This window comes from Dendrobates tinctorius, unplaced genomic scaffold, assembly GCF_039654945.1.
Source record: "Dendrobates tinctorius isolate UK_male_01 unplaced genomic scaffold, ASM3965494v1 ptg000180l, whole genome shotgun sequence".
NCBI classification, from domain to species: domain Eukaryota; kingdom Metazoa; phylum Chordata; class Amphibia; order Anura; family Dendrobatidae; genus Dendrobates; species Dendrobates tinctorius.
This window is the reverse complement of record NW_027361847.1, coordinates 726,881-741,469: the sequence shown is the minus strand read 5'-3', so window position 1 is coordinate 741,469 and position 14,589 is coordinate 726,881. Positions and strand designations below refer to the sequence as shown.

Genomic DNA, 14,589 nt, shown 5'->3' with positions numbered 1-14,589 from the left:
TTCCAGAGCCTTTGTGCTACCAGTAATATGGACACCTCCAATATTTCTGTTAAGAAATGAGGAACCTGAGTGGGGACTTGTTTTTTGTAGGCTGAGTAGAAACTTTAATTGGTGGCATTTTGGGGTAAAAAGCTTTTTGGATGCTATTTATTCTGCGAGGCTCTACGCTGAGCACTTACATCGGAGTTTCCATCTAAATCTACCAAATATGTGATTCAGATGACATCCCCGAGAGAACCATTCACTATAATGAGGCAGCAGAGTTACTGTGGACTCTGTTCAGTGGTATCCTTCTTTTCAGAGGTGCACAAAACTGGTCCAGTGTGCTTTTTTGCAAGCCTAAAAAGACAGAAACCGTCAGATCATAGGACAGACGGCGTCCACAGTGCCTCCATCTGCCTCAATATCGGGAATCTTCCGGCGGAGTTTCTGTCTGAATCACAAGCTCAGGTCATTTATAGGGCAGCACGGGACTTGTGTAAGAAAATATGTAAGTAAAGGATGGAAGCAATATTAAAAAATGTATCATGAGGAAAATTAAAAATGTGCTTTCTAAATCATTAAGAAAGTGTGATGAAGACGGCCCCACTATTCATCGGTGCACCGCCAGACTCTGTACTGGAGCAGCCGCGCCATCACCGGACATTTCTGCTGTGATGTGGACAGGTGGACAGTCTCACTGCACGGGAGACTTTTACACGATATCACACACCGGTCATCATCATCACACGCCGGTCATTATGACATACCTGTGGAAACATCTCCCGGAATCTCCTCCTTCCCGGCACTCACACACGGCTGATTCCCCCTCGTCATTGCTTCTTCTATCTCATCCTTCACTTTATTCTTAGTCGGATCCTCCTCCTGATATATCAGATGTAACAATCAGCACAATACAAGAAACCACCAAAATCTGTGACACCTATGACCTCGATCAGAAATATCTCGCCATGGGGCGTGGCCTGGATCTCACACAGGGAGGACGTGTTTTATGGCAGCTCCCGCTTCCAGCCACAAATCCACCTTATTTGGCCCAGACGAAAGTGGCAAAAACGATTTTTGAAGTACCCCGGGCTTGGAGGAGAAGGTGAGGGGCGGTGGGGAGAAGAGAGGGGCTGCTGATCTCTGCCGTGACACCGGAGCGCAGAGCGGCCTCGTGGAGGGTGCTGGAGACGGGCGCCATCTTTACATACCCCTGAGCACAAGGCCTGGAAACCGGACCGCAGGAGACCCTCGATAGAGGCGTGAGACCGCGGAATAAGGAGCGGTCTCGCCCGTTGGAGTAAAAGGCGGTGAGAGGGAGCCCCCGGTGAGCTGTCTGTGGGGCCTGCGGGGATCATTATTGGTACGTGCGGTGGAGGAGGGTGCTGGCTCTGGGCCAGACGGGTTGTTGACGGCCCCCTACTTTCACTGAGACATTTCCCAGGGGCTGAGTTGTTTTTTGAACAAGGGATATCGCTCTCCCCACATAGAGGAGCTGCTGTCAGCAGATTTATGAGCCATTGGTGAGGAGGACATTGTGTCTTTTCTGAAGCGCCACGGTGGGGAGTTGGTGTTACCTTATCCCTACCGGCTCCAGCAGATCCCCACGGATGTTTCCATATATTAACCCCTCGCCCTCCAAGTTGCATGGGGCTATTTTCATATAGAAAAATGCACTACTAGACTTTTCTTGACGCACGGGTGGTAAATTAAAGGCGCGCTTCAATCAAGCAAAATGGTCAAAACTAACAAAGAGCGTGCAAAACCGTTGGCTGCAGAGGCGTATAGAAGCAAACAGGGTGAAATGGATAAATTTTTGAAAAATAAATCTGCTTCGTCTAAGCCTAATGCTAAAAGGCTCCCTGCAGAGGTTGTGGAGGAGGAGCATGTCGAGGACTCAGACTCCAGTGATGATGCTTCAGGCAGCGATGTCACTCAATCAGATTCTGGGAAACTTTCTAGATCATTTTTTTAAAAATTATTAGCACAAGCTATAAAACCATTAGTTAATGAGATATCTGGTATGAGAGCGGACTTGCTACACATTGGTAATAGAGTGGAGTCTTTGGAGTCCTCTCAGTCCTCTATCATTAGCCACTCCAATGCCATGAGAGAGCATCTGGACTACCACAGAACACAACTTAACAACTCTTTTCTGGCTCTCGAGGATCAGGAAAATCGGAGTCGCAGGAAGAACATACGGATAAAAGGCTTACCTGAAAGTGTTTCCACAGAAATATTAGAAAAATCTACGAAGGAGATCTTCGCCCTCTTAATCCCACAAGAAACATGTGATCGAATTATAATAGAAAGGGTGCATAGATCACTTAGACCAAAGCCGAAACCAGCGGAACCTCCGAGGGATGTGATTTGCGGCCTATTGAGCTATTTGGATACAAATGCTATTTTGTCTGCCTCAAGAGACATTAAAAATCTTTCTTATGAGGGATCTGCTATTCATCTTTATCAGGATGTTGCGCCGTCAACCCTTGCAAAAAGAAGAGTCCTGAGGCCCCTCCTGGAGGTGTTACGCTCACGAAAAATTTTATACAAATGGTTGTTTCCGTTTGGTATATCTATACAAGGAGATGGTAGGCAAATAATGGTTCGGACCCCTGAAGATTTAACCAAAGTATGGGACGCTTTTGGCATTGCCCCTATGGATATTCCTTCCTGGCTACCTCTGGACATGGATCATCGCACACCTCCCCCTGTCCATGCCTTTACCGGAGGGCAGGGTGACTGGGTCTTAGGAAAGAAACGCTCGACTCCTAAAAGAGGGAAATCTGGAATGGAAAAGGAGATACCCCCCTGAGCTTTCTTGTGCTTCTCTCGGTTGCATTTTTCCAATACTGGAGCCAGACCTCTTGGTCCACTCGGACATGTTCTATCTTATTTCAGCTTGCTAAGCTTGACATTTACTCATGTGTTGATATCATTCAATTGCCGTATAAGTTAATATGTGCCACTTGTGTGTCGGAAATGTTATTTCCTGCTCTGTTATGGGAGGTATGTTTGACCCCCTACCTCTGCTACAGGCAGGTAGTTGGTTCTTGTTATATTTCTCTTGTTTTATCTTAATAATTTTTAAGGTTTTTGTTCTTTTTTTCATCTCTTTGTTTTTTTTTAATTTCGGTGGTTTGATGACGGAGGAATCTTTATTATTACTTCCTTTACCAAACTATGGGTGACAAGGTAACCTTCGCTACTATGACAGTGGCCTCGTATAATGTAAAGGGCTTACGATCCCCAAGTAAGAGAAGCCAAGTAATGAATCTTTTACATTCAAAGAAGTCTAGTATAGCTTTCCTGCAGGAGACTCATTTTAAAAAAGGGAGAGTCCCAGATATGTCTAGATCTCGCTACCCGACCTGGTATCACAGTGCGGGCGGTTCAGCGTCATGTGGAGTGAGTATTGCTATAAAGAAAAATGTTCCCTTTATTTTGAGTGATTGTTTATCGGATTCAGAAGGCAGGTACATTATAATTAAGGGCTTTTTGGCCAACACTAAGATTACCCTGTGTAACTTATATGCCCCAAATAGGAACCAGATAGGTTGGCTGTGTAAAACATTGAATGTTCTAGAACTTTTTGCTGAGGGTCTGTTATTGGTGGGAGGGGATTTTAACGTATCTTTAAACCCAACTTTAGATACTTCAACGGGCAGGTCGGCTCTTTCTCAAAGGGCGCTGAGAAGATTACACCTTTCATTACAAAAATTGCATTTGATAGACCCTTGGAGAACACTTTTTCCTTCGGGCAGAGATTACACTTTTTATTCCCATCCGAATAATAGCTATCACAGAATTGATTACCTATTGATACAAGCAGCTAATCTCCAATTAATTAAAAAAGCTAATATAGATATCATCTCTCTCTCAGACCACGCTCCCATTTTTCTTGACATAGAGATAAAAACTTTACCGCGGCCGGATGGGTCATGGTCACTGAATGAGACACTGTTGGACTCGGATTCACACATTGAAAAACTGACAAACACTCTTGACTTCTTTTTTCAAAATAATTTGCACTCAGGCCCGCCCTTGCCTATGGTATGGGAATCACATAAAGCAGTAATGAGAGGGGAATTTATAGCCCTAGGCTCCCATTTGAAAAAAGAGCGAACAAAAAAGGTTTTGTCTATTCTACACCAAATTAGTTCCTTTGAGAGATTACATAAGAGATCTCAGGTAGATAAAACATTATCTGAACTGACAGATCTGAGAACCTCATTAAAAAACCTTTTAAACATTCAATCAGCAAAAATTTACATGAGAAGTAGACAGAAGTTTTATCTCCATGGCAATAAAAGTAGTAAGCTTATGACATCCCTACTTAAGAAACAAAAAGAAAAAACGTTTATTAGACAACTCAGAGCTTTGGATGGCTCTTCAATTCTCGGGACTGCAGATATTGCCAGGGAGTTTAAAACCTTTTACGAAAATTTATACAATTTAAATACACCGGATAGCATGCAGGAGCCAGTCACAGCCTTGGCAAAAATAAAAGAATTCTTGACCTCACTACATCTCCCTACAATAACTCTTGAAGGCCAGTCCTTGCTGACTGCTCCAGTTACCCCCAAAGAAATTTTAGACACTCTTTCTACTATTCCGAACGGAAAGGCACCAGGTCCAGATGGTCTTCCCATTATCTATTATAAAAAGTTTATAAAACCACTGTTGCCTCGCCTGGTGTCTCTGTTTAATTCCTATTTAGCAGGCCAGCTCCCTCCTAGACAATCCTTAGAGGCATACATCACAGTCCTCCCTAAGGAGGGTAAAGACCCCAACCTGTGCGCTAGCTACAGACCAATATCACTGCTTAATGCAGATATTAAGATGTGGGCTAAAATATTAGCGGGCAGATTAAGTAATTTCTTACCTAAGCTAATTCATGCAGATCAAGTTGGTTTTGTAAGAGGCAGGGAAGGGAAGGATAATTCTACTAAAGTCATTCAGTCTATAATGTTTGCTAAGACTCGGGGTATACCCTTGATGCTTCTGTCGACGGATGCTGAGAAGGCTTTCGACAGAGTGAGCTGGAGGTTCATGGAACAAGTAATGATTAGGTTTGGCTTCCCCCCTCAATATATAACAGCGGTTCTCTCGCTTTATTCCCAACCGACGGCCAAGGTTAGAGTCAACGGCACCCTGTCAGATAGTTTTGGGATTAATAACGGGACTAGACAGGGTTGTCCCTTGTCGCCATCTTTGTTCATTTTAGTTGTAGAAACTTTGATACAAAGCATCAGACAAGACCAACGTATAGAGGGGTTGTCGGTGGGTCAAGGGTCACTCAAAACTCTAGCTTTCGCGGATGATCTGCTTTTCCTTATCTCCAATCCATCCCGAGCATTCCCAATTATCCTTCAGGCCTTTCATCATTTTGGTCTCCTTTCTAATTTTAAAATTAATTTGTCAAAGTCTGAAGTGCTGAGCGTTGGTCTCCCTCACTCTCAGACCTCCACTATTCGTACGCAGATTCCATTTTCTTGGGCTACTAGTTCTATTAGATATTTGGGAATAACGATAACTAGAGATCCCGCCAACCTATTCCAAAATAACTACATTCCCTTAATTCAAAAGGTCAAAGGCCTGATGCAGAAGTATAGCATACCCACTTTATCCTGGATGGCTCGTATTAATGTGTTTAAGGCATATATAATGCCTATTATACTATATACCACGAACATGGTTCCGATTCGGATTCCCCTGGCATTTTTTGGAACGTTAAAATCCCTTATTGGAAGATTTATTTGGAAATCTAAAAGGGCTAGGTTGCCATATAAGTTTCTCTCTCGCCCTATCTCTTCTGGAGGATTGGGGGTCCCAGACCTTCTTTTATACTATAAGGCTATTCATCTCAGTAGATGGTTAAAGGTGGTGTCCTGTGCTGGAAGAGAGGAGGGGGATAGTGTTGACTGGGCTTTATTGGGCTCGAGGGGTTTACCGTATCTTTGGACTAGGGCTACACCGCCGGCCTCTCTTAGGTTGGATGACATAACTACAACTACGTTGCGTATTAAAAGATTGGTAATGGGAGAGTTCCCGGAAGATACCTTCCCCTCAATATTGACACCGATCGTCTCAATTCCCTATTTGTTAGAGCTAGATTTTCAAGACCCATACAATTTATGGTCCAACCTCCCTAGAGAAACGTTGAATAGTTTTTATGGTAATAGCACCTTGCGAGAGGGGTCTTGGCCACAGGGCGCGTCGACTCAACCAACAAATTTTCTTCAAAAACAACACATCAGACGTACACTTTTACAGTTTAGACGGAGATTCCCGTCTAAATCTAATTGGTCCTGGTTAGATCTTATGGTTAAACTTCCGTCCCCACGGCTAAAAATTATATCTCGCATTTACTCGCATCTCATCTCTCCGACTGTACATTCTAAACCCTCGTTTATACACTCTTGGGAAATGGAACTTAACACCACGTTTACAGAAGACCAAATATCTAGAATTCTGTCAAATGCTCGGGGTTTTTCTAGATGTGTACTTCTGCAGGAGAATTCTTATAAAATATTGACTAGGTGGCATTTAACTCCAGCTAAATTATTCCAGTTAGGCCTCGTGGATAACGATGAATGTTGGCGATGCCTCAATTCTAGAGGACATCATTCACATATATTCTGGGACTGCCCTAGATTGCGGGTTTTTTGGGAGGGAGTTGAACTAGTTCTCAAAAAATTAAAACTAATAAAGGCTGATCTTAGAGCCACGGAGGCTCTCCTTTCATGCCCGTCTAAAGATTTTTTACCAAAAAAACATGGGCTTCTTCCACTGATGTTGAGTGCGGCGAGACAGTTGATAGCTGCCCATTGGAAAGATGTAGCTCCTCCCACGTTGGGAGAATGGTATACTAAAATAAATCAAATCTCTCGCTTAGAGGAGCTGTCTAGCTGGGAAATTTATAATCATAGAGCTTACGTGTTGACTTGGGCCCCTTGGAATAGGTATTTAGAAGACAACCCTCTTTAAGGGCATTTTAGAGTTTCTCAAGTTTAAGTTTAACTGAATTAGATGGCTTCTGTTCTGGGGCTCTTAGCCTCATTGCCTCAAACTAGGTAGCCCAAAGGTAATGTAGTGCGATGCATTATTTTCCAAAAGTGCACCCATTTAATAATTGTGCTCCTGTTGTCAACCACATGATGTTGATGTTAATGTTGTTGATACTGTACATGTACCCTTTTTCCCCTCCCCTTTCTTTTTATCTTTTCTTTTCTCCCCTACCTACTTCTCCCTCATTTTTTCCTTCCTTCTCGCCTTAGACCAACCCTTACTTAACATTGCGCCAACTGTACCTGAGAACTGGTGTTGTGTTTAATGGTGTTGTGATAAATTTCAAAATAAAGAATTTACAAAAAAGAAATATCTCGCCATATACAGATTCGGTACAGGGCTCAGCGCCGTCTACCTGATGATCCTCCGGGATGCTGTGATTCTCCTCTGGACAGTCCTGGGGATGCAGAGGACGGGGACATCTCTCTGGTGGATTTCTTTCCATGAGTCCATCTGTAGGAAATACACTGTGACAGAATACAATGGCATCTAAAAGTTTGGGCACCCCTGGACAAAATTACTGTTATTGTGTACAGTTACGCAAGTTGAAGATTATATGTTCTCTAAAAGGCCTAAAATAAAAGATGACACATTTCCTTTGTATTTTAGGCAAAAATAAATATATTTTCTTATTTTATATTTTAAAAAGAAGAATGCTAAAGTTTGGGCACCCTGCATGGTTAGCACCTAGTAGCGGCCCCTTTTTAAGTATCACAGCTTGTAAACACTTTGTATACACCAAATTGCCCAATCAATTTACAACATCCCCATACTGGGAAATGTACCACACAACAACAATGAACACCTTTAGTGGAAACCTAAATCCTTTTTACCATAAGAAGGTCCCACACAAAGGTACATTTAAAAAAAAAAAAATCTTTATTTATAAACAATACAGTTTAACAATCTTTAAAAAGAAGGTGCTAGACCAGTATGAGAGACGAAAAACTCCACAGGAGCACCGCACCATAGAACATTCGTTATAAGAAAATAGGGTCTCATATGTTGAGTATCACTAGTAGGGGTTAACATGGTTTGCTTCTTCCACGCTCATAAACTGACTATCTTCAGACATATCCAGCAACATGGGGACATTTCTATCCTCCAAAAATATTCCCCCAATAAAAACCCCCATACTTAGCCCTACATAAACCTAGTGACACATACAGTGGGGAAAAAAAGTATTTAGTCAGTCAGCAATAGTGCAAGTTCCACCACTTAAAAAGATGAGAGGCGTCTGTAATTTACATCATAGGCAGACCTCAACTATGGGAGACAAACTGAGAAAAAAAAATCCAGAAAATCACATCGCCTGGTTTTTTTTCATTTTATTTGCATATTATGGTGGAAAATAAGTATTTGGTCAGAAACAAGCAATCAAGATTTCTGGCTCTCACAGACCTGTAACTTCTTCTTTAAGAGTCTCCTCTTTCCTCCACTCATTACCTGTAGTAATGGCACCTGTTTAAACTTGTTATCAGTATAAAAAGACACCTGTGCACACCCTCAAACAGTTTGACTCCAAACTCCACTATGGTGAAGACCAAAGAGCTGTTAAAGGACACCAGAAACAATATCGTAGCCCTGCACCAGGCTGGGAAGACTGAATCTGCAATAGCCAACCAGCTTGGAGTGAAGAAATCAACTGTGGGAGCAATAATTAGAAAATGGAAGACATACAAGACCACTGATAATCTCCCTCGATCTGGTGCTCCACGCAAAATCCCACCCCGTGGGGTCAGAATGATCACAAGAACGGTGAGCAAAAATCCCAGAACCACGCGGGGGGACCTAGTGAATGAACTGCAGAGAGCTGGGACCAATGTAACAAGGCCTACCATAAGTAACACACTACGCCACCATGGACTCAGATCCTGCAGTGCCAGACGTGTCCCACTGCTTAAGCCTGTACATGTCCGGGCCCGTCTGAAGTTTGCTAGAGAGCATTTGGATGATCCAGAGGAGTTTTGGGAGAATGTCCTATGGTCTGATGAAACCAAACTGGAACTGTTTGGTAGAAACACAACTTGTCGTGTTTGGAGGAAAAAGAATACTGAGTTGCATCCATCAAACACCATACCTACTGTAAAGCATGGTGGTGGAAACATCATGCTTTAGGGCTGTTTCTCTGCAAAGGGGCCAGGACGACTGATCCGGGTACATGAAAGAATGAATGGGGCCATGTATCGTGAGATTTTGAGTGCAAACCTCCTTCCATCAGCAAGGGCATTGAAGATGAAACGTGGCTGGGTCTTTCAACATGACAATGATCCAAAGCACACCGCCAGGGCAACGAAGGAGTGGCTTCGTAAGAAGCATTTCAAGGTCCTGGAGTGGCCTAGCCAGTCTCCAGATCTCAACCCTATAGAAAACCTTTGGAGGGAGTTGAAAGTCCGTGTTGCCAAGCGAAAAGCCAAAAACATCACTGCTCTAGAGGAGATCTGCATGGAGGAATGGGCCAACATACCAACAACAGTGTGTGGCAACCTTGTGAAGACTTACAGAAAACGGTTGACCTCTGTCATTGCGAACAAAGGATATATCACAAAGTATTGAGATGAAATTTTGTTTCTGACCAAATACTTATTTTCCACCATAATATGCAAATAAAATGAAAAAAAAACAGACAATGTGATTTTTTGGATTTTTTTTTCTCAGTTTGTCTCCCATAGTTGAGGTCTACCTATGATGTAAATTACAGACGCCTCTCATCTTTTTAAGTGGTGGAACTTGCACTATTGCTGACTGACTAAATACTTTTTTTCCCCACTGTAATAAACACACGTGTGAGTACTATAACATACCATGAACTGGTGGCGCTTCCTGGAAAGTCCCTCATGCCCCGACGCGCATTTCGCTATGCTTCATCAAGGAGGCTCCTCCTTGATGAAGCATAGCGAAACGCGCGTCGGAGCATGAGGGACTTTCCAGGAAGCGCCACCAGTTCATGGTATGTTATAGTACTCACACGTGTGTTTATTATGTGTCACTAGGTTTATGTAGGGCTAAGTATGGGGGTTTTTATTGGGGGAATATTTTTGGAGGATAGAAATGTCCCCATGTTGCTGGATATGTCTGAGGATAGTCAGTTTATGAGCGTGGAAGAAGCAAACCATGTTAAACCCTACTAGTGAGATATGAGACCCTATTTTCTTATAATGAATGTTCTATGGTGTGGTGCTCCTTCATACTTGTCTAGCACCATCTTTTTAAAGATTGTTAAACTGTATTGTTTATAAATAAAGATTTTTTTTAAATGTACCATTGTGTGGGACCTTCTTATGGTACAAAGGATTTAGGTTTCCACTAAAGGTGTTCAAACACTTTTTGTAGTCAGATGAGAGTCTTTCAATTCTTGTTTGAGGGTTTTTCCTCCATTCTTCCTTGGAGAATTCCTCCAGTTCTGTGAGATTCCTGGGGCGGCTTCCATCCTCTGCTATTTTGAGGTCTCGCCACAGATTTTCAATAATGGTCAGATCACGGGACTGTGAGGGACATTGTAAAACCTTCAGCTTGCCCCTTCTGAGGTTGCCTATTGTGGACTGTGATGTGTGTTTAGGACCATTACCCATTTGTAGAAGACATCCTCATCTTCGTTTCACCTTCAGTATTTTACAGCTGAGATTATGTTTGCATCAAGAATTTGTTGAAGTTTCATTGATTCCATTCTTCCCTCTACCTGTGAAATGTTTCTTGCGCCATTGGCTGCAACACAACACCAAAGCATGACTGATCCACCCCCATGCTTAATTTTTGGCCAAAATGTTCTTTTCCTCAAATTCTGTGCCCTTTTTGTCACAATTTTGTTGTAAGATAACCCGTGGCAAAGGGGCTTATCCCTGGTCCCTAACGATAGGCACCCTAGCTATCCCTGCTTCCCAGGTTACTTCTGATGGTGAAGACTCCGGGGCCACGTACCTTGCTAAACTTCTGAATCAACCCTTATCTATCCCCTCCCAGGGAAATGGGGAGGAATATTGTATGTATATACACAAACCAACCAAAGATGAACGTACAGGAATAAATTAAAATACCAAACACACAAGTAATGCACTCATAGACAACAAAGAACACCGTAGAAATAAGGAAAGTAAACAAAATGAGAGGATGGGGAATATGCACAAACCGAAACACCAAGCAGCAGTCACAGAACAACTCTCCTAAACGACTCTACCTAACACTGTATCCTCCCCTCCTCACCAGGAAGCACAAGCCTTAACACTGGCAATCTAGATTGCTAGTGCCAAAAATGTATAGAAGGGAGTGGCTAATACTGCACAACTGAGCTCATCCAAGCAGGAAGCTTCAGAGACTCCAAGCTGAACATTTTAACCCCGGCACTGATGAAAGAAACCTGCACCGATTAATATGAGGAAGAAGTGCTTCTTTTCAGTGCAGGAGTACATGAACTCAGATGCTGTGGTCTTCTGACATCTCTATGGAACGGACCGGATCAACCTAACCACATGAAAGTGAGATGCTAGTACCCACATCCTCTCTTCAGGACTGGAAGCCTTCCAGTGTTCCAGATACTGAAGAGACCGCCGAACAAAGCGAGAATCCATGATATTAGCTATTCGAAACTCCAAATTCCCATCAACTATGACCAGAGATGGAGGTAGTGGTGATGGTTCAAAAGACACAACATATGTTTTGAGGAAACACCGGTGAAACACATTATGAATCCTAAAAGTAGGTGGCAAAGCAAGAAGAAATACTACAGGATTGACGACAGAAACCCCTTACCATACAGACGTATTAGATTATGAAAATTGTTCCTTCTCAGGTATTCCCTAGGAACAATTCCTATTAAACGACCTGAACTGAGGAGGAAAACCGCAGGTCCCGAAGAATGGGGACTTACCAGTAGACTCATGACAATGGTTATACACTGCAAATTCAGCTAGAGGTAAATAAAGTAACCCAATTTTCCTGCTTCTTAGATAGAAAACACCTAAGTCAAGATTCTGATTAACGCGTTCAGTTTGCCCATTAGACGGTGGATGAAAACTATAGATGGATCCTCATTCGAGCGCAAAACACTTTCCAAACCTCGGAAATAAATTGCACCCCCCTGGGGTCAGAAACAATATCGGTAGGCATCCTATATAATCTCACGATTTCCTTGATTAAAATTTGTGCCAAGATCTTGGCGTTGGATAAAGAAAAAAGCGCAATACAATTAGACATCTTGCTGAACCTGTCCTCCACCACCAAAATAACTGTATTACCTGCAGACACAGCTACATCAGTAATGAATTCTACTGATAGACGAGTCCAAGGTCTACTGGCAATCACCAATGGTTGTAGGGACCCAGATGGACAAGTATGAGGGGTCTTAGAACGTGTACACACACTACAGGCAGCTACATACTTCCAAACATCCTGATGCACCCAGACCACCATAAATGCCGAGTAAGGAGATCTGTGGTGGCTTTGCCACCAGGGTGTCCGGCCAAGACCGAATCATGAGGTTTACTTTCAGCTTAGACATAGATTCACAGTGTAGGGATTTGCTCTGGTAGGCAGTGGCAGGGACGCAGTGATGAGGCAACACACAGGCTTAAAATCCAAACTTCAGTGGTTTATTTTCTTTAAACAGTAGGTGGCAGAAAGTAAGAAAAAAAACCACAAACGTTCTCCAGCTTGGAGAACCACTGGTCTCAGACTCACCCTTCCATGGGACGGGCTTAACCAAGCGGCCTCCTGGTTACCACTAGCGACGTGGTTAGGTGCTGGCCACTGGCGACCGCCAGATGCCATTCCTGGGGTTGCTAGGAGTCTTGCCCCCAGCAAGTATAACCAGACAACACAAATGCAGGCCAACTCCAGCCTAGCTCCGCTCACACAGAGATTGCCCCACTAAGTGGCTTATGCAGACTTGATTGCTGCAGCTGAGTATGTCAGGTGTTGCCCTGAAAACCTGGAGACTTAGGGAAAACCCAGGCCAAATTTTATCCTGATGGAAGAAATATATCTTCTATCCAGCCCTACACCTTTCACTGCGCCACATACCTCCCCCCTTTGTTTAACCCTATGGGGGTGGACACATGACATACAGTGGACTCTGGACAGGGCATCTGCATTCCCCTATAGTCTGCATGCCCGATGTTCTACTGAAAATTTGAAAAATTTTGCAGGGACAGAAACCACCTGGTCACTTGCGCATTCCTCTCCTTAGCTTGACTCGTCCACGTAAGAGGGGAATGATCGGTCAAACAAAATGTTCTCACCAGCAAATAATAGCAAAGAGACTCAAGTGCCCACTTAATGGCCAGGCACTCTCTCTCCACTATACTGTACCTGGTTTCGGATGGGGTAAGCTTCCAGCTCAGGAAACTAATGGGATGCTGTTCCCCGTTAACCCCTCGAGACAGCACTGCACCAAGATCTATCTCTGAGGCACTGGTCTGCACGATGAACTCTCTTTTGAAATCGGGTGTAACCAGAAATGATGTACCACACAGTACCGATTTCAACTTTACAAAGTCCTCTTCTATCTGATCATTCCAGCGGACCATCACAGACTTCCTCCTTTCAAGCAGTCTGTTAAAGATGCGGACAAGGTAGCAAAGTTGGGAATAAATCGCCTGTAATATCCTACTAAACCTAAAAAGGCTCTCACCTGCTTTGTTGTGAGGGGACGGGGCCAGTTCTGAATTGCCTCCACTTTGTTTACTTGGGGTTTCAGGACTCCTCTTCCAATCACATAACCCAAGTACTGAGCTTCCTCCAACCCTATGGAACACTTCTTTGGGTTGGTGGTTAGCCCTGCTTGTTAGAGGGAATCTATCACCGCCTGTACCTTTGGTATGTGACTTTCCCAGTCTGTACTGTACACAACATCATCAAGATAGGCTGAGGCATAACGCCGATGGGGACGGAGAACAATATCCATTAACCACTGGAACGTCAGCGGCGCACCATGTAAACCAAACGGTAATACTTCATACTGGAACAGCCCTTCGGGAGTCACAAAGGCCATTTTTTCCTTAGCCGTCTCGGTTAGGGGCACCTGCCAGTATCCTTTTGTGAGGTCAAGGGTTGAAAAATACCATGCCTTCCCCAACCACTCTATCACTTCATCCACCCGGGGCATGGGGTAGGTGTCAAATTTCAAAACATCATCAAGTTTTCTGACGTCATTACAGAACCGTAGCGTCCCATCAGGCTTAGGTATTATGACTATAGGGCTGGCCCACTCACTTTGGGACTTCATTGACCCCTAACTGCAGCACAGTTTTCACCTCCTCCGAGATGGCTTGTCGCCGGGCCTCAGGCACCCGATACGGCTTTAGTCAGATTTTGGCCTGATGCTCTGTGACAATGTCATGGTGGATTATGGAGGTATGTCCAGGGAGCTCAGAGAAAACATCTGTATTTCGGCTAATGAACTCCTAGATCTCCTGAACCTGTTTAGTGGACAGAGTATCTGCTAGTTTAACTACGGGGAAGGTTTCTCCTGACACCCCCAGAGGTAACGGAGCCTTCTCCGCCGGAAATGCAGGCAGCAGACTTTCCCCGCCAAGGTGGTCT

At 43.7% G+C, this 14,589-nt stretch overlaps 2 protein-coding genes across 2 annotated transcripts in view; both read right to left on the bottom strand.

The window, feature by feature from the left end:
* Window positions 1-14,589, bottom strand: part of LOC141054919 (uncharacterized) — a 205,864-nt gene that overhangs the window by 12,893 nt on the left and 178,382 nt on the right. The window contains 1 exon segment of the mRNA XM_073551813.1: window positions 7,643-7,649. Coding sequence (XP_073407914.1) covers window positions 7,643-7,649 — 7 coding nt within the window.
* LOC141054903 (oocyte zinc finger protein XlCOF8.4-like) overlaps window positions 1-14,589 on the bottom strand; it is a 206,272-nt gene that overhangs the window by 104,040 nt on the left and 87,643 nt on the right. The gene's annotated exons all lie outside the window — the stretch shown is intronic.